Below are 24987 nucleotides of genomic sequence, written 5' to 3' on the forward strand. Positions count from 1 at the left end.
TTTTTTTTTGAGTTCCTCATCATCGGTTCTCTGGACAAGGATAGGCCAATGTTCCTGATGTCCTCAATCTTGGCCTTTAAATTTCCCAAACCAAGTAAATGTCTCAAAGACCTGACTGGAGCCCTGCTGGGGCCTTTGAAAAACGTAAGTTTTCATTTCCGAACATGTCCTCCAACAAGAGGAAGATAACACTTAAAAATCCTGATGGATTCTGTACGCAAAAACACGAACACATAGTATTAGATGATCAAGTAAGAAGGGGCTAGAGGAATCCTGACCGTTGCTAGGATTGGAAAACAAGGTACCGCCAAGCAGATCACTTGAACGATAGAAGTTTATTCTCTCTCAGACCTGGAGACCAGGAGTCTGACATGAAGGGTCACAGGGCTGCGCTCCCTGTGGAGGCTCCAGGGGAGGGTCCCTCCTGCCTCTTTCAGCTTCTGGGGCTCCAGGCGTCCCTGGGCTGGTGGCCGCCTCCCTCCCGTCTCTGCCTCCGTCCTCATGTGGCTTCTCCTCTGTGTTTACGTGTCCTCTTCTGTCTCTGATTAGGACACTGTCCTTGGATTTAGGGCCATCTCCTCCAGGACGCCCTCATCTCCATCCTTCCCTTCATCACATCTGCAAAGACCCTATTTCTGAATAAGGTCACATTCACAGGTCCCAGGGGTTAGGGATTGAACATATCTTTTTGCAGGAACACAATTCAACCCAGAACAAGTGGGAGGAGAGTTAGAATGACCCAAAGCGAGCCAGGCCAGCTGTGGGGTGTCCCTGTTCCAGCGCAGAGGTTGAGCGGGGCCCAGATGCAAGGTGTCGGCTTTCTGGCATTTTGGACCATTAGTGCATCTTCTCTTCAGAACATGCGGAGGTGAGAAGGGAAGAGACCAGAGCAGGAGGCAGATCTAAGGATGTGGCCTCCCTTTCACTTCTGTCATTCCTCCCCGTGGTCCAGGGACCCCAAAATAAAAGCCTGAGTTGTCTATATTCTTTTTCCTTCTGCAACCACTTGGCCTTCCACGCTGTTCTCATTGTTTTCCTTCCATATGGACTTTTCCGAACTGTTTTAAGTTCTAGCAAACTTTAAAGATGTATAACCCCTGCAAACTTAAATGTGAGTTTCTCCCATTTACATGGTCTTCTTTTGCCTTACGGACTTTCGAAAAATAAGGGGGGCGCTCGCATGCCTGCGAGTCTGGAGGGAAAGCACTTTCCTCCGTCCCCCTGTGAGCTCTCTCTCCTCAGGAGGCTTTGTGGGGTTGTTGGGCTGAGGAAGAGGGGAGGCCAGTCTCCTGTCCATGAGAACTGCGTCTTTTGCACTTTCTCACAGCTCACTCTGTGGTGGTTTTTTTCCCCCAGTTTTGACTTCTGAGAAAAGAAGGACCTTCTAGAGGTTCCATGTTGTGGCCACGGTGATCCCGTCACCGTCTTAGTTCTGTGGGGTTGTCTGAATGCATAGTGGGAAGGCGCTCGGTTTTCAGTGACTGTAACGTGTGCCTCTGTGTACAGTTGTGCATGTCTGTCTTTAGAAGGACATCAGCACACGCTGTGGCATTTTTCTGGGTGGGTTGGAGTTCAACCATGTCTCGCCAGCTATTTGGAGGGAGGAGGTCTTATCTCTCGTCCCCAGCACCCCAGACGGAAAGCCTGCGTGAGGTTGTATGTGATTCTGATGTGAGAGTTTGGGAGGACGGATGTGGGGGAGAAAGAGGGCAAGACGGATGGGAGAGGATGCAGACAAAGTGGAGAAAATGGCAAACCTTTGAAAAACATGAAGATCCCTCCCCCAGGGAGAGGAGAGACCTGTGTCTGTCCCATCCAGCATTTCAAGACCGGAATCACAAGACACAGGATGGCCCATAAATCAGAACCAACTTCCTTGTCTGGAAGCTCAGCTGGAGGAACGAATACCTCTTGACACGTTGGAGGAAAACCCACTGTATCGGACTGGCTGTGTGAAGGATGTGCCCGCCTTAGACGTGGCCATCCTTCCAAAGAGATGGCCACGGGCGCTTCTGACTGTCTGAAACACACGGGCCAGCTATGCTTCGGAATTTGGAAATTTTCAGAATCGGGGACGATACTCAGGTGTGGGTGCCGGTTATCACAGGAGACCCTCAGTAGAATCTGGGCCACTTGTTTGTGTTAAGATGTGACTTTCCAGAGTGAAATAAATGGATGCTTACCCAAAAGGGAGATCAAGCCTGAATAGTTTTTTTAAGTCAGGTCCACTTTTGTGTCTGGATGAGTTTATGAAGACACTTGGGGTTTCAGAACCTCCTCAACTTAGGAATTTTAGCAAAGGGGTTGAGGAACCCATACTTGATCTTCACCTTAAAGCTTTAGCTGTAGGAATAACCTCCATGTAAGATATGAATCCTAATTCCTTCTCTCTGCCTCACACGACTCCCCAGCCCAGAGTAGGAGAGAGGGGGTTGCCTGGCTGGGGAGAGCAAGTGTTTCCCTTGAGCATCTGAGGAAAAATCTGGCCTAAAAACACTTGAAAAGACTGCTTTTTTAAAAAAGTGTTTTTCCAGTTTTATTGAGATATAATTGACATATTACATTCTATTACTTTGAGGGGTACAACATAATTCAATATATGTAGGTATTGCAAAATGATCACCACAATAATTCTAGTTAACATCCATCACCATGCATAGTTATAAATTTTTTTTTTCTTGTCATGAAAACATTTCAGATCTACTCTCTTAGCAACTTTCAAATACGCAATACAGTATCGTTAACTATAGTTGCCTTGCTGTACCTTACATCTCCAGGCCTTATTTATCCTACAACTGGAAGTTTGTATCTTTTGACACCCTTCACCATTTCACCCACCCCCAACCTCTGGTAACCACCAGTTTGTTTTCTGTATCTATGAGTTTGATCATTTTAGATTCCACGCGTGAGATCATACAGTGTTTGTCTTTCTCCACCTGGGTTTACTTAACATAATGGCTTCAAAGTCCATCCGTGTTGTTGCAAATGAAAAAGACTCTTCTTTATGTCATACCGGGCAGACATGGGTCATATGGCCATCCTTACCTGCAGCAAAGCCAACAAAAGGATTCTTCTCCATTGTAAAGTGAGCCATTGAGAGCTGGGCATGCATGTTGGACAGCCTGCCAACACCCAGCAGGAAAAGGTTAATTTGCCTTTTTTCTTTCCATGGCAATAATGACTCACTACCAACACCGTTCATGGTGTCTTTGTCTTTGGTGCACTGAAGCTGATCTCCTGAAGAATTACAGCCAGTCGGTTTTGTCTGCCTTGACCTAGGTAGACCTGTGATCTGGTTGTGGCGTTGAGGGAGCGCCCACATCTCCCAGGGTAACGCAGGCGTCTGATGCGGTGCACAGGTCACCCGTCCTGAGTTCTGTGTGTTTACACCTCACTCAGCTCAGAGAAAGCTTGAAGGGCGTTGCAGACAGAAATAAAAAAACCTGTTGAGTCATAGCTGTGTTACCTTTCGTGTAGGCATAGAGAACTCTCAGTTGAGTGTCAAAATAAGTGCTGAAAAGACAAAATATTATCTAGTAAATATCTAGTAAATACAATTGAGTAAAGGATGGGCTCCTCATGGTGCGCAGTAGAGAGAGATGATTAAGAAGAACGGGACCAGAGAGAGGCAAAAAGATCAAGGAACACAGCCTTCTTTTCATTATCAGAATCTTAGAGTGTGGCAAGACTTTTATATGTTCCATAGGAATCTACCTGTCCTATTGCAGAGATGAACAATATGAGGCCAAAAAGGGTTAAATTTGTTTCCCTGAGTTCATAGATCAAATCAGAAGCAAATTGTGGACTAGATGCTACTGTTCCTGATTCCCACTTGCATGCACTTTATCCAGTGGAAACATCAATGTCCACATAAAAACTCCACAGCTGTATCTGTTTACTTTCCTCAAAACCTTTTCCCTTGATTATGCCTCTCTCTTTTGACCTGATTCCACATAATTTTATCAACATATATTGCCTTACACTAATAAAATTCTATTTTTACTTGCAGATTATCTTTTGATGAGACCATGCTTTAAAAATGTCTCATCACTCTTCATTTGCTTCTTCTTGCAAAGCAGTTTCTTTTCTTGTGTTGGTGGATCCTTTCCTACTGCTATATAAAATATTTATTGTTGGAAACTTCATTTAAAAATTAAGGTTACTTATCGTGCCCACCTCCACTCCATCAGCTAGTAGATTTATTTTACAGCTCAAGAATTTTAATCAACGGAAAATGCTAAAAAAATCACATTGCTTAAGTATAACTTTGTGCTTCTTTTCATGGTGCCATGTGCAATAAATGGCATTCCAAACTCTGTGCAAGGGAAAAAAGGAACTCCGTTGTTGTGTCGTTGCATTGGAGGTCTTTTTCCTTCTCAAGTGGTCCTTGAATTCCGTCTCCTTTCTCATCAGGTTGATTGCCGTTTCTCCAGCCAGGGAGCCCTGTCGGTCGACCATTTTCTACATCTTTCTCCTTGTGAAGAAGACCCATTCCTCTGCATTATTTGCTAGCCAGAGAGTCACAGAAAACACAGCCAGCATTGCTGACCTTCCTGAGTGCTAGGCTTGCACATACAGATTTCCATGTTTCTGCCTCCAACTTTACCTCTCCCCTGGGCATAGACAAATAAAATTCCTTTGCAACTTTGATGTTCTAGTTGCATGCAGTGGTTACCAGCTTGTGTGATGGGTGGAAGGGGTGCACTAAACCCCAGAGTGAGGCTCAGAAGATGGGAGGGGCTGGAAGTAGACAGAGGAGGAGGAGGAGTCATTTGGAAATCTTCCAAAGAGGGTTTGATTTCCTTTTGTATTCATAGTGGTTGCAGTGTTTTAAATTTCCCCCTCTTTCTATTCACCCATCACTTTTTTCCAATCCACTCAAATCTTGCCAACTAAGTAGCACAAAGCAGGTGTCAGTGTGTTAAGGAGCCTTTGTGAGAGGCTCATGTTCCTCATTCTCCTGTCTTTATCTAGAAAGCCTGAAGAGAAAAAGACCTGTGGAAGGAATGCATTTACCATATTTTCCCATTCTGCCTCTCCTTGTGTGCGTGTGCTTGTGCGTGCATGGTTGTGTGCTCTGGGATGGCTCATTTGCAGAAATGATGGCCCGCTTTCCCTCCAATTAAAGGATACATTGGAGACAGGTGATCCTGTCTGGCTGTGTGTGTGTGTGTGTGTGTGTGTGTGTGTGTGTGTATAACAGGTGCATTCAATTGAGAATTCCAGCCCCGAACTCCTCAGCAAACACTCACCAGACATATCCTAGGGTGTTGAGTTCCTAAAGCCTGTGATTCCCTTCAGGTCCCCATACAGCCCCATTTGCTCTTCCCCCTGCAGGCACGGGGACCTTCGGGCGCGTGCAGCTGGTCAAGGAGAAGAAAGCCAAGCATTTCTTCGCACTGAAGGTCATGAGCATCCCTGACGTCATCCGCCTGAAGCAGGAGCAGCATGTACACAACGAGAAGTCGGTGCTGAAGGAAGTCAGCCATCCGTTCCTGGTCAAGCTGTGAGTCCGCCTCCAGGGTCTCTCCTGCGTCCCTCTGTTGGTCCTCACCCTCCCTGGGACCCGCGGTGTGGTGGAATGAGGCCCCCGCGTGTGTGCATGCGAAGTCTCGGACCAGGGTGATAACCCTTCTGAGCTATCTCGGCTTCTGATCTTGCAGACGTGGTTCTGCAAGGGCTGCTGACCATCAGCCTGGCCAGGTCCACAGACAAAGGCTCTGTTTCTACAACTGCCTGTCCCAGGACCTTGCTCGCCTGGCTAATATCTGCAGGGGCATGGGTGGCCCTGCCAAGGCTCTCTTCCCCCTCCTCCAGTCAAGGTCAGCTTCACCAGCTCCCTATAGAGCCAGTTCAGTTGGGTTTTCAGGGACCTCCACCACCTGCTCAGTTTCATCCCCTCAGGTGGTTCCATGAGTTTTTAGCTGACTAGTAGGTTTCTCCATCTAGATGCTCCACAGATGCTTCCAGTTGAGGATGCCCAACATTGCTCCGAGCCATTTGCCCAGGTAGGGTAAGACCATTTCCCACCCGAGTGCCAGAGATGTGGATGTCCAGAGATAGCTCTCTTCCCATGCATGGATGCCTTCCATCCAGTTCATCTGCCATCCTTCTCACCCTCCCTCTCAGGGCCTCCCACACAGCCCCTGCCTGATCGGAGCTCCCTCTCTCTGCCCTGCCTTTCTGCACTAGCCTCCCAACCATTCTTCCCCTCCCAGCCTCGCTTCCCTGTACCGTATCCCTTTTTCACTTTGCCACCATGCTGGTCCTCCCCACAAACCTCTCTGGTGATCTGCGTGTCTACTGACAAATGCACGGGGGCTTTCTGAGGTGCCCAGGATAAAGCCCCAGCCACATAGCCCTAGAAAGGGCTCATCATGTGCTCTGGCTTTCCCTCTGGATTTTTCTCTTTCCCTCCATCGTCTGATCATGGAAAGCCAGCCACAGTAGAAGGTGAGAGTTGCCGTCCATGTCATCACTCCAGGGCCACTGTCCCATGCACTGCCTCCTTCCTCTTTGTTTCCCCATCCCTCACCCATCCCATCTGACCAATACCTGCCATTCTTCTCTGACACACCTCCCTGCCTGCCTACAGTCTTGAAGCATTTTGTGTGTCCCCTGGAGCAGAGAAGCTCATCTCTATACTCAAAGCCACCGGAGCAACATCCCCCAGTCCAAAACAGCATCTTACCCAGAGTAGGGACAGATTGCATGTTTCATGAGGAAGAGAAAGGAAGTGGTTGACCTTTTGTTTCACGTTCCTTCAGTGGCACTAAAAGGATCTTGTGCTGATATGGAGGTGTTGATAGAGTCCCATGCTTTCGAGTCATGGAAACAAAAGTAGCTGGCGTGTTGGGGTGTCACCACCCCTCACTCATCAGTCCTGAGTCTCTACTCGGCCGGCAGGGGAACAATGGGTGGAAGACTAATGTGTGTAGATCTTCCTCTGGAATGAAGAGAAGCTTCTAGTTATTTCTTCTCTTCTATGACCTAAAATGGGGATTATGGGGGAAGGAGTTTAGCTAGTGAGGGTTTTAAATAAATATTTTCCAAAGGAGATGTGGACTCCTTTAGAATATTGCCAATTTGTTCTCACACGATTTAGGCAAATGGTCTTGGGCTTTTACCAAACACAGGACATCTCAGACCAGAAACACAGGTGTGTCCCCGAGGCTGCTTTTTAGCTGAATTTTCCACAGAAGACAGTGCACCAGGCAGCCAGATTCTGGTTTGCCTCTGAAAACCAAGTGGCAGGATCCTTTATGTGTTTGCAGTGAAGTTAGGAGAATGCAAAATCGAAGCAAACAGAGTTGCTGGTCAAAACAAAAAGTCTTAGACATCTTTGTTGAGCAGACACAAGTTTTGAGAAGAGTGAAGAAGCCAGTGGGAGGACGTCTCTGCAGGACCAAGAGTGGGACTTGGGGAGGCTGCCGTGTCCATTTCACCTCACTGCATCTTTTCTGGGGTGCAGGCATGTCTCATGCGTATCATTAGGGTGATGTTGTAGGGTATACATGGAATCTTGGGTGAGGACTTCCAATTCTGGGAATTCCACCTTGTTGGGGGGGATGAATGATGTCTCCCACAAAAGATAATGTTGAAGTCCTCACCCATAGTACCTGTGAATGTGACCTTAGTTGGAAATCAGGTCTTTGCAGATGTAATTCAGATGTAAGTTGAGGTGCTAGAGGAGTAAGGTGGGTTCTTCATCCAATATGATGGATGTCCCTATAAGAAGAGGAGAAGAGACACAAAGACAGACACACACAGGGAGGCGAAAGCCATGTGAAGGTACACAGACACAGAGGAGAAGCCACGTGAAGACAGAGGCAGAGATGGAAGGGATGCGGCCACCAGCCCAGAGACACCTGGAGCCCCTAGAAGCTGGAAGAGGCAGGAAGGGCCCTACCCTGGAGCCTCTAGAAGGAGCGCAGCCCTGCAACACCTTGATGTTGGACTTCTGGTCTCCAGAACTGGGAGAGAATGACTTTCTGTTGTCTTAAGCGGCCTAGTCTATGATGCTTTGTCACTGCCATCCTAGGAGACTTCAACATACGTTCTCACCTCCTAGAGTGGGGAACAAGCCTACATAATGGGCTCTGTAGATGCTTTACAGTCCAGAAATCTCAAATCCTAAGAAAGAGCCCCATGAATGTGGGGCTAGGTAGAGTGGACAAGTCAAAGTTCCTGGGATGGCATCCTTGAGGTTTTAGAAGTGAAAAATGGAGAGAGGAAAGGAGGAGCTTGCAAAACAGAGCTTCAGTCACGTGAGTCTGCTTTCTTCACTCCTGGACAGCCAGCCAACAGTTTTCCTTATCATGTGTGGTGGATTCCCAATTCCCCATGGGGACTTAGATTCTGTATTTGTGTATTTGGCTGTCCTTTGTTTTCAGTTAAGTACCTAAGTTGTTTATATCACACAGTCTGTGTGTTCTAGTTTCGGTGGAATGGAATTGGACCCAAATTATCCAAATTGGTTCATTTTTCTCTTTCAAGGAGTGAGATTTCCCTGCACCCTGTTAGCTCCGTAATCTGACTGTTGGATGCTACATTGATTTTCCTGTTGCCAGAACGGCTCACGGGGTGCAGGTCACAGTCCAGTGTAGTCTTTTTATACTTTATGTTCAATGGGGGGTGTGGCTGGGAGGCAGGATCTCGTCATTTAATCCATGTGGAATTTAAGGAACATTTAGATAGTCTTCTCAGGGAGATTATATTCATAAGTTTTGGGAAATTGTGTTTGGCGCTCATTTAAGATCTCTCCGTGGCTTTTGATCAATATGTGTTTCCCCACCACACTGAGATGGCACATAGGGCATGCTCTGGCCTCCACAGTTCTCAGGAAATGATCACCAGTGGATCCTTTGAAGACTTAGGGATATGAATTTCCAGGTGGCCTTTATCCAAAACTTATGAAGATGAGTTGCCCACTCTATTACTGTTCTTGAGCGGCCTTAACAAAGGACCACAGACCAGACAGCTTAAGCAACAGACAATTATTTCTCCCAGTCCTGGAGGCTGGAAGTCTGAGGTCCAGGTGTGGGCAGGGCTGGTTCCTCCTGAGGCCTCTCTCCTTGGCGTGTAGATGCGTCTTCTCCCCGTGTCCTCACATGGTCGTCCCTCTGCATGTGTCTGTATCCTCATCTCCTCTTCTTACAAGGACCCCAGTGCTGTTGGATTAGAACCAACCCTAGTGACCTCATTTTACCTTCATCACCTCCTTAAAGACCCTATCTTCAAATACAGCCACATAATGAAGTCCTGGGGGTTAGGACTTGAACTTGTGAATTTCAGGGGGATGCAGTTGAGCCTATAACACCTACTTAGTGGCTTGCTAAGAAGAATAGATCTCTCAGTGCATAAGGGACTTATTATAATATACTTGTAGCATTTGGGTTTTTCTGCACATTATCACTTGAGGGACCAAGTGTGCTTAAAAACTGGGTTTAAAGTTGCCCTAGTTTGGCCAGCTCTTGAAGTTCCCCATACATGGCACAGGAGAGCATGCTGTATCTGGCCAGCCCTGTGCACGGGAGCCGGAAGGTGTCCAGGACCATGTGATGAGGGGTGCATTTTAGTGGGAAAACGCCAGTAGTGAAGACTGGATTTAGTCCCTCCAGCTGTGCAGTTTCTCTTGTAAATGAGAGTTGCCTCGCCTAACCTCTGCTTTCTATACTCTCCGGAAACACTGAGCACATTTTGCTTGCGTTTACTGAAACCACGTGGAATGCTGATGTTGCCAGGTATCAAGCTGAACCAAGACTGGAGTTGGAAGTTCCACTTGAGTGATTTGGCAAGTTCCCCAGTGCCATTATCAAAGTTCAGTCTTTGCCCTGCCCCTGATGGTATTGTTGACAGTATGCCAGGGCGTTCATTAAATGCACATTAGAGAACACATTCTGTGCACTGATAATGTCATGTCGGAAGGCCAGCTCTGCCAGTGGAGAGAGAATTTTAGAAGAGCTGAGTAACTCACTGTCCGGGGTGGAGAAGATAGAAAGGAAGAAGGACTTGCTGTGTGCCCAAAGATCATGATTTCCTGTCTTCTCCTCACCCTTTATGCATGTGGAAATTGCTGATCTTAGGGTTGTTTGGATCCAGAACAGGGGTTTTCAGCCTCAGCACTGTTCACATCTGGGGCAACTAATTCTCTGTGGTGGGGGCTGTTCTGTGTAGTGTAGAATGTTTAACAGCATCCACCCCCTCCCCAGTGACGACGGCCCAAAATGTCTCTAGACAGTGTCAGAAATCTCCTGAGGAGGGAAATCGTCCTTGATTCCAAACCACTGCCAGAAAGAGAGATGATTGATAGGTAGATAGATGGATGATAGAGATAGGTAGGTAGGTAGAAAGGTGAGTAGGTAGATAGATAGATATATGATTAGTAGATCATAGATGATAGGTAAGATGGTTAGATGATAGGTAGGTACATAGATGATAAGTGATTAATAGATCATAGATGATTGATAGATGATAAGATGGATAGATGACAGGTAGATAGATGATAGATGATTAATAGATCATAGATGATTGATACACAGATAGATGTTAGATAAGATGGATAGATGATAGGTTGGTAGGTAGATAATAGATATAGACAGAATCTTATGCTAATTCAGGATTTCTCACCCTCGGCACTGTTAACATTTGGGGCCAGATAATTCTCTTGGGTGGGGGCTGCTCTGTGCACTGTTGATTATTTAGCAGCATCCCTGGTCTCCAGCCACTGGGTTCCAGTAGCACGTCCCCCTTCATTGTGACAACCAAAAATGTCTCCAGACATTGCCAAGTATTCCCTGGGAGGCAGAGTTCTCTCCTGTTGAGAACCACTGCTCTTGAGAGATTGACCCCCAGTAACCTAGTTTACCATGAGTTGGTAGGTAGACCAGAAGTCCAATTAGTCCATATCCAGGAAGACACAAGACAATGGAGAGTTATTTTCCCTGCGTGATGAGTAAGAATCAGAAGATGTAATCAGAGTCAGATTTGTGTGTGGCATCCAAGCTGGGGAACCAGGAATGAAGGACATCCTGGCTTCAGGCTCACTGACCCCGTGGCAGGGGAATCTGCCACCCTCCCTGCTTGGGGAGACACCTTATGTTGCGTAAAGAGGTCAGTTGGACCATGAGGCCAGGCTCGCCTGAGGCTGCTATCTGGTCCCATGTGTGGAGGAAGGTTTCAGTCATCCACTCATGTGCTGAATTTCCAAGACACCCTAAATACCCCTCCCTCTGCCCTGGTTCAGGATCCATCATCTCTTGTTGGAGTGGTTAACATACTTTCCCAAATAACGTCTCTTATGTTCTCCTTCTCAGAGAGTAATCTAAAATTAAAATCGGATCATATGTCTCGGCCAAAAACACTTCTGTGACTCTTGATGGCCAACAGAAGCAGGTGCTAGGAGTGTAGGACAATCGTCTTCTGTCAGCTTCCAGCTTCTGCATGCTCCACCATTGGAGTTCTCCATGCTCACTGTCCTGTTCACATTGCTGAGCTCGCCATCTGCTCCTCCCGTCCCTTTCTCTGGCCAATCCCAATGCTTCTTTCTAGACTTTCCCAAGTCTAGATCTCAGACCATTCCCAGATCTTCCTTCCAGCTCAGCTGTTTGCTCTATGAAGACGCTTCCGGCCAGCCCTCGGCTGGGACATGCACCCCTCCACTGGATTTCTCTCGTACTCCTGCTGTTAACAACGCTCTTGAATACCTGTATTTGTAATAGAATTCCAATGAAATCATTAATTCAAGGAAATCAAATTAAACCAAGGAATAGCTGGCATAAAAAAATTGATTTTAACTTGATAGAAGTCAGTGATCATAGAAGAAACAGGAGGGCAAATAGTGTATTGGCTAGTTATTATAGACTGCTGTTGAGTGGCAGGCTAACCTTGTTCATACAGTGTGAGCAGGCACAGAATTCAGCATGAGTAAATAGCTGATGGGTACCCACCCACTTCCCATGTGCTGAGCAGCTGCTGGGATGTGAAGTTATTGAGGCGGGCAAACCATCCTTGCCACCCAGAAGGACAGTCGAAGGAACAGACATATGTGCAAGTAGAAATCAGTAGTATAGTTCCTTTAGGGGGCATGTGTCAGAACAGAAGAGGGTGTTGTGTGTTCCACGGAGCCCAGGGAAGGGACCACAGCCCGACACCTGCCCCGCTCAGCCCTTACCCTTGGTCTCTCCTGTCAGCTCTCTATTCCCTTCTGTTTTTCATCGTGCCTCTCCCTTCCTACATAGTAGAACATTCCTGACCTAGTGTGTTTATCACAGTTTGCCTCTCTCCTGTTAGAACACAAACCCACGAAGGCAGGATCTCGTTCTGTTTGTGCCTTAGAAAGGTGCCTGGCCCACAGCAGGCATTCAAACTCAAGGATATCGAAGGGATGGAATTAACTGATGTTGCTCTGGGGTGCAGGCCTGTGCGAGGGCTCATCCAGAGTGTGTTAGACAGGCTTCTCCCAAGAAACAGGAGGGAGGGAGATTTTTAAGGAATGGACTGATGTGATTGTAGCAGCTGGCAGGTTTGAATTCTCTGGGGCAGGAACCCAGGTGGGAGTTATGTTACAGTCTTGAGTCTAAAATCTGCAGAAAAGCCCAGAAAGCTGGAAACGCAGGCAGAATTTCTATATGGCAGTCAAATCTAGACGCAAAATTCTTTCTTCCTTGGGAAACCTCATTTTCTTGCTCTTAAAGCCTTTGACTGATTAGATGAGGCCCACCCATATTAGAGAGGATCATCTGCTTCTCTTACAGTCAATTGATGTTAGGTGTTACTTCCACATCTAAAAAATAGCTTCATGGCAACATCTAGATTACTATTTGACCAAACAGTTGGGTGCCATGGCTTAGTCAAGTTGACATATAAAATTAACCATGACAATGGGCAAATGCTGGGAAGCTTGAGGTGGAGACCAGGGTCATTCCATCATGATGACAGCAGAAGTGTCCAGTGTGATGGGAGCTCGCCAGGTTGGGTGACGCAGCAAGGACGACTTGTTGCATGGAACCAGAGAGGCCAGATTCCAAGTGATGGCTTGACCAGAAATGCCCTTGTAGACTTTGCTCAAGTCTGCAGCCTTAAAGAAAAGTTTTCTAGTCGAAGCTGGTGTATATTCCTCCACATTTTCTTGTAGGTTTCACATGACTGGTGAATTTTATCCTGGCTTATTCTCCTGGCTTTCTTTCTCCGGGCGCAGTCTTTCAAGCTGTCGTCAGTCTACCTTTGTTTGAAGAGTTGGCCCCTTCATCACCTTCTCATCAATACCTTGTTCCCAATTGCACAGTTAATACTCTGTTTTGCCTGATTTTGCAGCGGCACGTCTTAATCGAACCCTGTGGGCTGTGAGCTGGTGGTTCCCAATTAACTCGACTGTGACTGCAGGAGAGGATGGAGAAGACAGAAGGGGCGATGGGCTTTGAGCAGACAGAGGCTCACTTGTCCTAAGAAGCACCCTGTGTCATCTTTCTCCTTTTCCTCAGTCGTACTGCACTCCTGCTCTGCTCCCCTCTCCCATCTCATCCTCTCTTATTGCTCATTTGCCATAATGCTGCCAGGGTTCTTTTTTCAACATAAGAACGTGCCACATCTCTTTTTGATTGTGCTTATTGATTGCTGCCATTGTTCGGAAGAACGTAGAGTTGCTTCTCTTTTCCAGGGACATATTTCTCTTAAATGTTGCAGTTTGCTTTTGTCAACTTTGGAGATAGAGTTGGGAATCCTTTATCCAATGGATGCTTTTGTGAATGGGTGGGAGGGACTCCTTCATAGAGACTTTGCTTCGAATCGGCTGTTCCCATGTGGTCGCCATTCTTTGGGAATCAGGTACATTGAAGGTTTCACTTCCTCTCTCGGGTCCCCCACAGTCCCATTTACAGTGTGATGGGTTAATAGACTTTAAAAGTAGAGGCTGGTGACTTTATACTCTATCTTGCGAGGTGATGGTGGTGGTGGTGGTGGTGGTAGGAATTTCTCTGAACAGTGATGCAGTTAGACCCCTGTAACTGCTTACTGGACATCAGTTTTGCATGTTACGGATACACTTTGCTCCCTGCCATGAGGTATAGTCAGTCAGGCTCTCGGTAGAGAGAATAGCAATCATGGAGATGGTCATGCTTTATCAGGGCCGATGCACTGGTGGTGGTCCAGTGGTACTGCTGACTTGATCCACGCCTAGGTGGGGAAGAAAGGATTGGATGGCTGGAAATCTCCATTCTTCTCCAGCTCTCACTACAGGAGTGAGGTCTTGGACTTCTACTCCGATGCAGTTACACCTTCAGGGTTTCTCAACCTCAGCACTCTTGACATTTGGGATGTTTGGGGTGACTTTCTGTGCTGGGGGCCATCCTGTGCACTGGAGGATGTTGAGCAGCGTCCCTGGTGTCCACCCACCAGATGCCAGTAGCACCACTTCTCCCAGTTGTGACAACCAAAAATGTCCCCAGGCATTGCTGAGTGTCCCCTGGAGAATGGAATTGCCCCACTTGAGAACACCTGCGGTCAAGGCACCAATCGAGTAGATGGGTGTGGGGTCCTATTCTCCCTTTCTGACCCAGCCTCTGAGCCTGCACTTCCACTGTTCCATCATGATGGTCAGTCTATGGTCCCCGGGCTGTATGACTCAGTGCACCTTAGCAGAGCCAGGCCAGTGAGTTCACTTGACCAGCAGCTTTCTACTACAGGTCTGGGAAGAAAGATCTCGGAAATCTGTCACCCAGAGGGCCCATCCTTCTTGCTCTTGACCAAATGACAGCTCGTATCTCCCCTTAGAGGAATTCACGCCTTAGTCTAGACTGGACGTGTCTCTACCTTAAAGGAAAGATCTTTGTTGGTGCCCAGAGGCTTGGGTCTGGTCTCAGTCTCCATCCGTTCGTGGACGGGCAGTTGGGAAAACCATTCCTTTGTTTTCCTGAGAGTGAAAGAGGAAAGAACACCATGCTTCAAATTTTGTTGTCTTCTCTCTGTTTGAATTTTAAAAGCAAAAATCTACCAACAGCCCTCTTTCCTCTTTCCACATTGCCTGCAAAGAACAGATGTGACAGAAGAAAGGCTGCCACCTCCCAAATCCTCATTCCTCTTCTTTGTCCAAAAATAATCAGACGTATTTTTTCGGGGGAGGGGAGGCGAGGTGGACACTTATGAAAGGGAGATTTAAATTGTTCTGAAAGAGTGAAAATGTGAAGTCCGCAAAGAAAGTCTACTAGGTGCACGCGTTGTAGATAATGGGAGAATCGTCAGCTCTCTGGGGCCAGAACCTGGGCGTAGGACGAGGTGGGCGTGTAAGCAGAATTTTGCAGGAGGAGAAGGGGTTGGCTGGCGGCCAGGTGGGGGCAGTCCTTCCAGCTGGAGAATGCTGTAGCAGCTGCAGGTCACCCAGGGGCTGGGATGGAGGGAAGAACCCGAGTCTGGCCGTGGGCAGGGTTGACAGCATCAATAGTAGTGGACACTTCAGAGGAGAAGCAGATGGCTAGGGTGCTGTGGGGTGTTAGACATGAGGTGCTGTGTGCACAGGACCCCCATGAGCCCCGGTATGTGGGACACAGGGCTTCCGTGTGCATCCGGGTGGGGACTGGGGCGCGAGGAAGGAGGAGGAGATCACACCTTCCTGGCTTGCCCAGTTGTGTATTTGGGGTGCCACATGCCTGCGAAGTTGGACCGGAGAGAGAATGGGTTCTAGTTTGGGATATTTCGAGTGCAAAGGAGCAGTAGGCAGCCGTCTTGGAAGAGAGCCCAGCGCAGGAGAGAGAGTGAGCAGTCATTGGTGGGGAGCCATCAGATGGGGCCACTGAGGGTGGGGGAGCCTTGGGGACAGGAGCGAGGAGACCATGGGTGGGGGATGGAACATGCCAAGGTCACCTTGGGGGAGAGCTGGTTACCGGGGAGCCAGGTCGGAAAGTAGAAGAAATGTGCCAGAGCCTCAGATTGCACAGGGAGATGGAGTTTGAGGAGATAGGGTGACACTAGTCGGGTTTTCATCTTCTTTTAATGGCAAAAGACCAGGGGTTTTTTTTGCAGCATCTGGAGAAATTATGACAAACTTGAAGTTAGGCATCTCCGAGTGAGACTGACTTTCGAGTTAATGAGAACGCCTTAGGGTAGGAACCCTCCTTCAGACTTTGCAAACAGAAGTCAATGATCTGCTTTAAAAATAGAAACCGCTCCTGTGAGCTGGAGATGCTGCTCTGAGCTGAGGTCCCCACACAGGAAGGGGGCCGAACTCAGAGGTTTCCAGCTTAAGCAGTCCTAGTGATTGTAAACTATAGCTGTTTTTTTTTTGCTATTTGCAGATTAGTATGTACGCTTGAATACGTTTTTTAATTTTTTAATTGCAGTAAAACATACCGGACATAAAATTTACCATCTTAACTTAAATGCACAGTTCCTGGGCGTTAAGCACACTCACATTGTTGTGCAACCATCCCCACCATCCATTTCTAGAACTTTTCATCTTCCCCAAACTGAAACTCTGTCCCCATTAAACACCAGCTCCCCATACCCCTCCCCCAGCCCTTGGCACCCACCATATACATTCTGTCTCTATGCATTTGACTCCTCTAGGGACCTCCTAGAGGTAGAATTGTACGGTATTTGTCCTTTTGTAACTGGCTTATTTCACTGAGCATCATGTCCTCAAGGTTCATCCATGTTCGAGCATGTGCCAGAATTTCCTTCCTTTTTAAGCCTGAATTGTATGCCACTGTATGGATGGACCACCTTTTGCTTGTCCATTCAGCCATTGATGGATACCGGGTTGCCTCCGCCCTTTGGCTACTGTCAGTAATGCTGCTGTGAACATGGTGTGCACATGTCTCTGAGTCCCTTCTTTCTAGAACTGCTTGAGTGCATTTTCAACATCTGATTCTCTTTGCTGTTCATGGTGGGCACTTCAGCATTTCCACTTGTTTGTTTTTATTTTCCGGCTTGCCTCACACCCTCATCCCTCTTCCTCCCACCCTCTCTCATTGCGAGGTAACCACATCATAGTCTGGTATGGATCCTTCTGTCCTTTTCTCTGCTTAAGGAGTTCTGCACATGGACACATACACACACACACACACGGTGTGGCATCATTACAGCTTATCATGCACACTTTCTTTGCCTGTCATTTTCATCTCACCTTCATGGAGATCCCTCTTGGGGGTTTTTGGTAGGAGATATTCCAGGATGCATGACCAGCGGTGAAAGCTGGCTAAAGGAGAGGCCAGGTGCCCTCCCTTTTCTTTGGAGAGAAGCTGGGCCATGCAGGTAGAGCTGCAGAGGACTGGGGAGCAGATGCCATCAGAGGGGCAGGTGTGTGTGCATTTGTGCACCTGCTCCCAAAACGGAGCTCTTACTGACCATGGTCATGCTTCCTCTGTGTTTTAGACCCTGGACTCCCACGAAGCTATGCTTCTCGCCCACACCTGCTGCCTTCTGAGCTACACTTCTGCATCCAGTTGGCTCCTGGTCCATTCTGCTCCGATCCGTCACAGACAGTTCAGGGTCCTTCTGTCCAACATGAATTCTTGACCTTCCTCCTTTTCCCCTACTCCCAATCAGTTCCTCGTTTCAGCTTCCCAAATGGCCTTTCCAGCTTCTGGATGCTGTCTGGGCACCATTTTTGATTTTCTTTTCTCTGCCTCTGTATTTACTCTACACAGCATCCTGCCCTTTCCTATTCTAAACCACATCTCCAAATCCGTCCACAGTCTCGTCTTCCCAGAAGCCCCCTTAGTTCATCCAGGTCCCCTCGTTTTCTTCTGAGTGGCCTCCTCAGGGTTTATCCACTCCTGATGACAGCAGGCTGGGGCTTCTTTCTGACACGAAAATCAGATGTTATCCTTTATTTTCACATCCTATCAGAAGTTTTCCTTCATGCATACAACAGAATGCAAATGCTCTGCCCTGTCTCCAGGGCTCCAGGGTTTGACTGGTACCTGTTTTCTACCTTCCTGTACGTCCCTCCCCTGCCTCCTTCGAGCAGAGGTGCATCCTGTCCCCAGGTCCTGCCTTCCGCCTGCTCTGGCCTCAACTCTGCCCAGCCATCCTGTGTTTAATGTTTAGATCTAGTCCTCTGCCAGCCCACAAGGCTCAGGACCATCAGAACAGGATCTGCCCTTCGCATTACGGTATGGCCAACACAGGACATTGCCTGGCACAGAGGGGGTCTTTGGTCAGATTTATCCACCAAATGAAGAAAAGAGCAATGAGTTGTAGAGGTCGCTAAAGAAAGCGGTTCATGAGTTCTTGATTGATGTTGCTCAGTAACGCTAATAATGCACCCAGTGAAATTCAGATCCAGAACATGCTGCTTTTTCTCATATCATGTGTGACAAACCCTGTCGTCTCTTTCTGCTCTCAAACTTTTACTTTTTGGTAGACTCTGTGCAAGGCATGGAGTCCTGCAATCAATGATAATTGTTTGACCAACACATTGCCTGATACAGTTCATCCTGTTTCTCGTTTTGTGAGCTCAGATTTTAATTCATTTGTGGCCACGTAGACTTCACCCTATCAACCTACAAGCCCCAAATGATGACTAACTGATTATGAATGTTTTGGGGGTAGTAAAGTTGGTATCTCTTTAAATATTTTGGTTTTTAGTGGTAATACCCAACTCTTGACAGTTCTCTCCAAATAAGAAAAGCCTTACTGATGGAGATTTGAAGGAAAGATGTGTCAGAGGAATTTTTTTTCTTACAACATTTATGTGTCTTCAGTGATTTGGTGAAGGACAGGGGAAGCGGGACCCTCGGGGATTCTTTTTTTCATAGCCGTAGTTTACTCATTCTGCAGTACCTGCTATGAAAGCTATTACTTCCCAAGGATGCTGACGACTCATTGCACTTGAGTATGATGTGTGTAGGTAAAAATGGCAGCCCACTTTTTCAGGGATTACATCTTAGGCATGATTTTTGTTTGATTTTATTGAGATATTTGTGGAACAAACCTATCTTCATACATCTTTATGCATCGGTGTAGTTCTGCCTATCCAATCACTTCTTTGTGTGTTTGAGAATGTGATCATTGTGATTTATAGTAAGAAATATATCTTTGGTTTTCTTCCCAGTTTCTAGCGTAGAACTCCTACAACCCTTGGAATTTCCTGTGATGAGAGCCAGAAAGGTGTCTTTGTTATGTTAATGAGGTGGCTTTTGGCCCTGCCAGAGGGTGAGGGATGGTTGCCAGGGGGACCAACCCTGTGATTAGAGGGTTGGAATTTCAACCCCACCCCTGACCTCTGGGAGGGAAGAGGGGATGGAGATTGAGTTCAATTGTCAATGGCCAGTGATTTCATCAGTCCTGCCTTATGTCACGAAGCCTCCATAAAAACCTGATAGGATGGGGTTCGGACAGTTTCTGGGTTGGTGAACATGTGGAGATTTGGGGAGAGTGATGCCTGGAGAGGGCGTGGAAGCTCGATGGCTTTTCCCCATATCTTGCCCTCTGTATCTCTTTGATCTGGCTGTTCCTGAGTTACATCCTTTCATAATAAACCAGTGATCTCTTAAGGAAAAGGTTTCTCTGAGTTCTGTGAGCTGCTCTAGCAAATTAAGGGATCCCAAAGACAGTGTCATGGAAACGTCTGATTTATAGCTGGTTAGTCAAGAAGCACAGGTGACAACCTGGTCTTGCGAGGGGCGCCTGAAATGGGGGCAGTCTTGTGGGACTGAGCCCTTCACCTGTGGGGATCTGATGTGATCTCCAGGTAGATAGTGTCGGAATTGAGTTGACTCATAGGACACCCAGCTGGTGTCCCAGAACTGTTTGGTGGTGGGGGGAGAAAACCCACACGTTGGAGTTGGGAGCAAAATAATAGACACTGAGAGACACTGAGCCCTAACTCTTTTCCTCTATTGATCAATATGGATGATGGATCAATATGGATGGATGTTGGTCAATATGGATGCATGAAATTACAAATCAGCTGGAACCCGGGTGATGGAATCTAAGTTCTTTGACCCACTGCTCCTACCAGAATCTCCTGGTCTCCACACTTACAGTTGTTCGGGACTGACATACTCACTTGGTTGCTTAATCCTGAAGGTTCTTTTCTTAACTGCCAACCCTTTGTGACTCTGTTCTCATCTCCCTCCATTGTTAATTATCTCTGATGCCCCTGAATGGTGAAATTGGGTTACATCGGAACATTGTGGTGCATTGTTTTCAAGAGCTGAGAAAGGATCTGGGCAGATTATTATCCAGGTGATGGATCAGTAGGAATGGCTATAGGATATATCCAAGAATGCGTGCATCCTCATTGGTGAGGAGAGTGTGTGTGCACACATGTGCATACGTATTTGAGTGTGGGAAGAAGGGGTTGTATTCATTCTCCCACCGTTTCAACCAAATCCACAGTTGTAGAAAATGGTAGTACTGATTGGATCGTTTTGACGGTTTAAGTCTTTTCAAGGGCTCAAGTCGCAGAACTCCATGTCTTTCCTGGTGAGTGCTAGCTCAATTTGCCATCTACCCTGCCCCAGGGAAATCCAGAAAGTCACCAGCTTACCTAGAGGTTCGTTGTACACACTCACCAGTTGGATACCATTTGGACCCTAGACCGTGTTTCCCAGCAGAACAGTGAAATCATCGTTGGCTTCTCAGCTCACCCGCAAAAGCCCTGTGTGGCTGTCATGCATTTGAAATACTGTGTACTCATATTGAAGCATCGCAGGAAGGAATGGCCTCGCCTTGTCCAGCAGAAAATAGGGCATGTGGCCAAAGGAAAATGACTTGTAATGACTTGAAATGACAGAAGGAAAGCCAGTGTCTCATCCGTCTTTCTAACTGTAGGTTTCTCCCAAAAGTAACAACAGCAGTGAAAACCCCTAAAACACTCTTCCTGCTTCCTGCGTCCCTTCATGCCTCCACACCACAAATCTTGAACCTCTGAGCTGCAAGAAGTGAGAAGGGGAAACAGGAGACAGATGCACAGCTCTCACTAACCCAAGAAAGGAAATGCGTGCAAGTCACCAAGGCTGTGCTTCCTGCAGACAGTATCCATGGGCGGTCCTGCTGCCACGGGGCAGACATCTGGTAGCAACATAGAGAAAGGACGGCATTTATGCACCCCCTCTTTGTGCATAGCTATCATCCCCCAGCCACATCCTTATTGCAAACGGTCTGCATGTCTAAATGCATTTAGTGAAAGCCTTTTGTACATACGACCCGTTATTTCAGTAGTACGTACAAACACTGTGATTAGCAAAATAGACACTCATTTGAAAGTCAGAGCAGTGTTTTTTTGTTTCTCTTATTAAAGTGCTCTCCTGTGGGGTAGAAAAGTTGATCACGTCTGTGAGGGGGCATCTTTCCTCTCTACAGCCACATCTTTTTATTTATTTGCATTGTCATGCTCTCCTGACCACTGCCCATGCGTGTTCCTCTGTGATTTTCCTTTGACTTAATTGTTAGGTCTTTGCAAGCTATCTCCCCAAATGCTTTGTCTTCATTTGACTTTCTTTTATTGGAATGGCCCATCCCAGCAGGCAAGACCCTGTGGTAGACCGTGTCCTGAGCATCCTCCTCTGGTTTCCAGGGCGTTGTTTTGTTTTTGGTGATGCCCAGATGGATGCCTCTCATTGGGATCATCTTTGGAGGGAATCACCAGTCCTACTGTGTGATGCAAGAAGATGCAACAGGGACGACTGCAGTGTTGACAACCACAGCCTGATCTTGCTTAACGTCATGCGCTGCGTCCCCGATTCTGCAGAGTGGTTTTTAATGAGTGACCCCACATACGCTTACTGTGTCATAGGCATCCTCATACTTCCTAAATCCCCTCAAAAACCTACTGCTTAGTTCCGCAGCTCATTTCTCTTTTCCCCACGTCTCCTTTATGTGAAAACGTTCTTTCTCCATCAATGCTGATCTCCCGAGCACGGATTTGTTTCTTTCCTTTAGCCAAGACTTCTAAATACGCATGGGACTCAGCGTCTTCTGTTCTCTTTCTGCTTTCTCTCATCCACACTCTCTTTTCCTCCCTGCTGCCTTTCTTCCATTCAGAGAGCTCCTCAATGCCTTTGTAAGGAGGCTCCATCTCTTCTGACTCCCTTGGGCAATCCTCTACTCATAATTGCTTAGAAATCTCTCGCTTTGGACTTTTTTAAGGGCCACCTTTCCCCAGCAAGTGTTTGAAAGGCAGTCTGTTACTTTACTCTAAATTTTCAGTCCTGATTACTGCACTGGGTGACCGAACTGGGCGTGATCCCTGAAGATGTGCCCACTGGGTATGAGTTTGCTCGGGCAGCCAAAACAAATACCAGAGACTGTATGTACAGACGGAAACAGAAGACATTTATGGTCTCACAGTCTGAGACCAAGTCTGAGATGCAGGTGTAGGCAGGGCTGGTTTCTCCTGAGGCTTCTCTCCTTGGCGTGTAGACCACGTCTTCTTGAAGTCCTCACATGGTCGTCCCTCTGTGCGTGTCTACGTCCTCATCTCCTCTTCTCATAAGGACCCCAGTCCTGTTGGATCAGGACCCACCCTCATGACCTCCTTTTACCTCCATCGCCTCTTTAAAGACCGATCTCCAAATACAGCCCCATCCTGAGGTCCTGGGGGTGACGGCTTCCACATTGGAATTTTGGAGGACGCAATTTAGCCCCAAACAAGCTGTTAGGCAGTTTGTTATCAAAATATGGTGTTTACTCTTGTCCATTCTGAGATCTTTGCCCGTTTCACAGGATTCCCCTGTCTCAACATGTATCTATATCTATATCTTAACATCTCTCTGTACCTGACTCTTAACATCTACCTATATGCATGTGTTAACCTGTGTCCATAAACATACATAACATCCATCTTTGCTATATGTTAACGTGTATCTAGCTATACCCATAATGTATATCTATATTGAACCTTAACATCTGTCCATACTCATATCTTAGCATCTGTCCATCTATATGAATATCTTAATATCTATGTATACTTGGATCTTAATGTCTGTCTATACACACGTGTCAGCACCTGCCTATACCCAGATCTTAATGTCTATCTGTGCCCATTTCTAACATCTACCTATTCCCAGATCTTAATGTCTATGTATGCCCATAGCTTGACATCTGTCTGTCCCCAGCTCTTACTGTCTACCTCTGCCCATCTGTGCCCACATCTAACACCTGTCTATACCCATCCCTTAATGTCCGTCCACGGTGCAGCCTTCACTCACGCGGTGGTCTCCCGCAGGTTCTGGACGTACCATGATGAGCGCTTCCTCTACATGCTGATGGAGTTTGTGCCAGGCGGCGAGCTCTTCAGCTACCTGCGGAACCGGGGGCGCTTTGCCAGCAACACTGGGCTCTTTTACTCTGCGGAGATCGTCTGTGCCATTGAGTACCTGCACTCAAAGGAGATCGTCTACAGGGACTTGAAGCCAGAAAACATACTGCTGGACAGGGATGGTCACATCAAACTCACTGACTTTGGGTTCGCTAAGAAACTGGTAGACAAGTAAGTGACCATTTTCACCCATTTCCCTTGCCCCCCTCCCCCCCGGCAACCACCATTCTACTCTTTGGTTCTATGAGTTTGTTGTTTTTTTTTGAAGATTCCACATATAAGTGAGATCATACAGTATGTGTCTTTTCTCTGTCTGACTTCTCTCACTTAGCATCATGCCCTCCAGGTCTATCCATATTGTTGCAAATGGCAAGATTTCCTTCTTTTTTATGAGTGAATAATATTCCCTTGTAGATATATGCCTCATGTTCTTTATCCATTCATTCATTGATGGACACATCGGTTGTTTTCATATCCTGGTTATTGTGAATAATGCTGCAGTGAACAGGGGGGCACGTTATCTCTTTGAGATGCTAATTTCATTTCATTTGGCCGTATGCCCAGAAGTGGGATTCCTGGATCATAACGGTAGTTCTACTTTAAATTTTTTGAGAAACCTAAATACTGTTTTCCGTAGTGGCTTTACCAATTTACATTCCCCCCACCAGTGCACAAGGGTTCCCTTTTCTACACATCCTCGCCAACACTTATCTCTTGTCTTTTCAATGACAGCCACCCTGGCAGAGTCAGCTGATGTAAGTTAGCTTTTCTTTTTATCAGAATTATACATCTGCATCCTCTGAGTCAAGGACTCTCAACAGACAGCCACTTTCAACTCTGAGGGCTGCTCAGCCAGTTTTCTTGGTCCGTCTCCTGGGCAGCTTCCAAAATTGTCCTGTTGTTGTCTCCTTGTTCCTTCTTAAGTGGCTTACGCTTTTTATCGTTCTTCACTGTCTTTTGGGAGGGAGCAGAGCTGAATTTGTTTAATTCACCATCTTTGACAAGAAGGGATTATGCATTTAAACATGGTGAGGTCACCTTTACCTTGTTCAAACAAAAAAAATGTATCTTGCTTTTTATTTCTGATGATGACAAAACACCAAAAAAGTCCTTGCTGAACAAATAAATTATTAGTTTCAGTGTTTTCCTATGTAAATAAAGGTACAGCACATACACTAGGCATGAATATTTATTTGTGTTTCAGGTTAATTCTATAATTTAAATTCTCCTAAGTGGAATTAACTAGGCGAACATTCTGAACATTGTTAGCACCAGAGAGTTGATATCATTAAGAAGAATTCTATAAGATAACATCTTAGATAGTTCCGTATCATAAAATACCTTTTGGTTTAATTCACTCCAATAATCCAGAACGCTCTATTTAACTGGGAAAAACCATTTATACTTAATGTGTATAAGTCATGCATTGCTTAACGATGGGAATACATACTGAGAAATGCGTCATTAGGTGATGTCATTGTCCTGCTAACATCACAGAGTGTGCTTACACAAGTTTAGTTGGTACACCCTGCTACACACCTACACTCTGTGGTATGAATCTTATGGGACCACCATCATATATGTGGTTTGCCATTGACCAAAATGTCATGGAGTGACGCATGACTGTGATTAGGTAATATATAGTATATAAAAGTATAATATTCAGCATATGTGAGGCTGACGTATTTGCAAAACTGTCTGTGTTGCAACATCGTGAGCCTGCAAGC

At 46.6% G+C, this 24987-nt stretch overlaps 1 protein-coding gene across 4 annotated transcripts in view; it reads left to right on the forward strand.

The window, feature by feature from the left end:
• PRKX (protein kinase cAMP-dependent X-linked catalytic subunit) overlaps positions 1-24987 on the forward strand; it is a 114836-nt gene that overhangs the window by 27755 nt on the left and 62094 nt on the right. For all 4 annotated transcript variants that reach the window (XM_046673051.1, XM_046673048.1, XM_046673049.1 and 1 more), the window contains exons 2-3: positions 5338-5506; positions 23168-23431. In XM_046673051.1, coding sequence (XP_046529007.1) covers positions 5338-5506; positions 23168-23431 — 433 coding nt within the window. The remainder of the gene's footprint in view (positions 1-5337; positions 5507-23167; positions 23432-24987) is intronic.

This window comes from Equus quagga, chromosome 10 (assembly GCF_021613505.1).
Source record: "Equus quagga isolate Etosha38 chromosome 10, UCLA_HA_Equagga_1.0, whole genome shotgun sequence".
In the NCBI taxonomy this organism is placed as follows: Eukaryota; Metazoa; Chordata; class Mammalia; order Perissodactyla; family Equidae; genus Equus; species Equus quagga.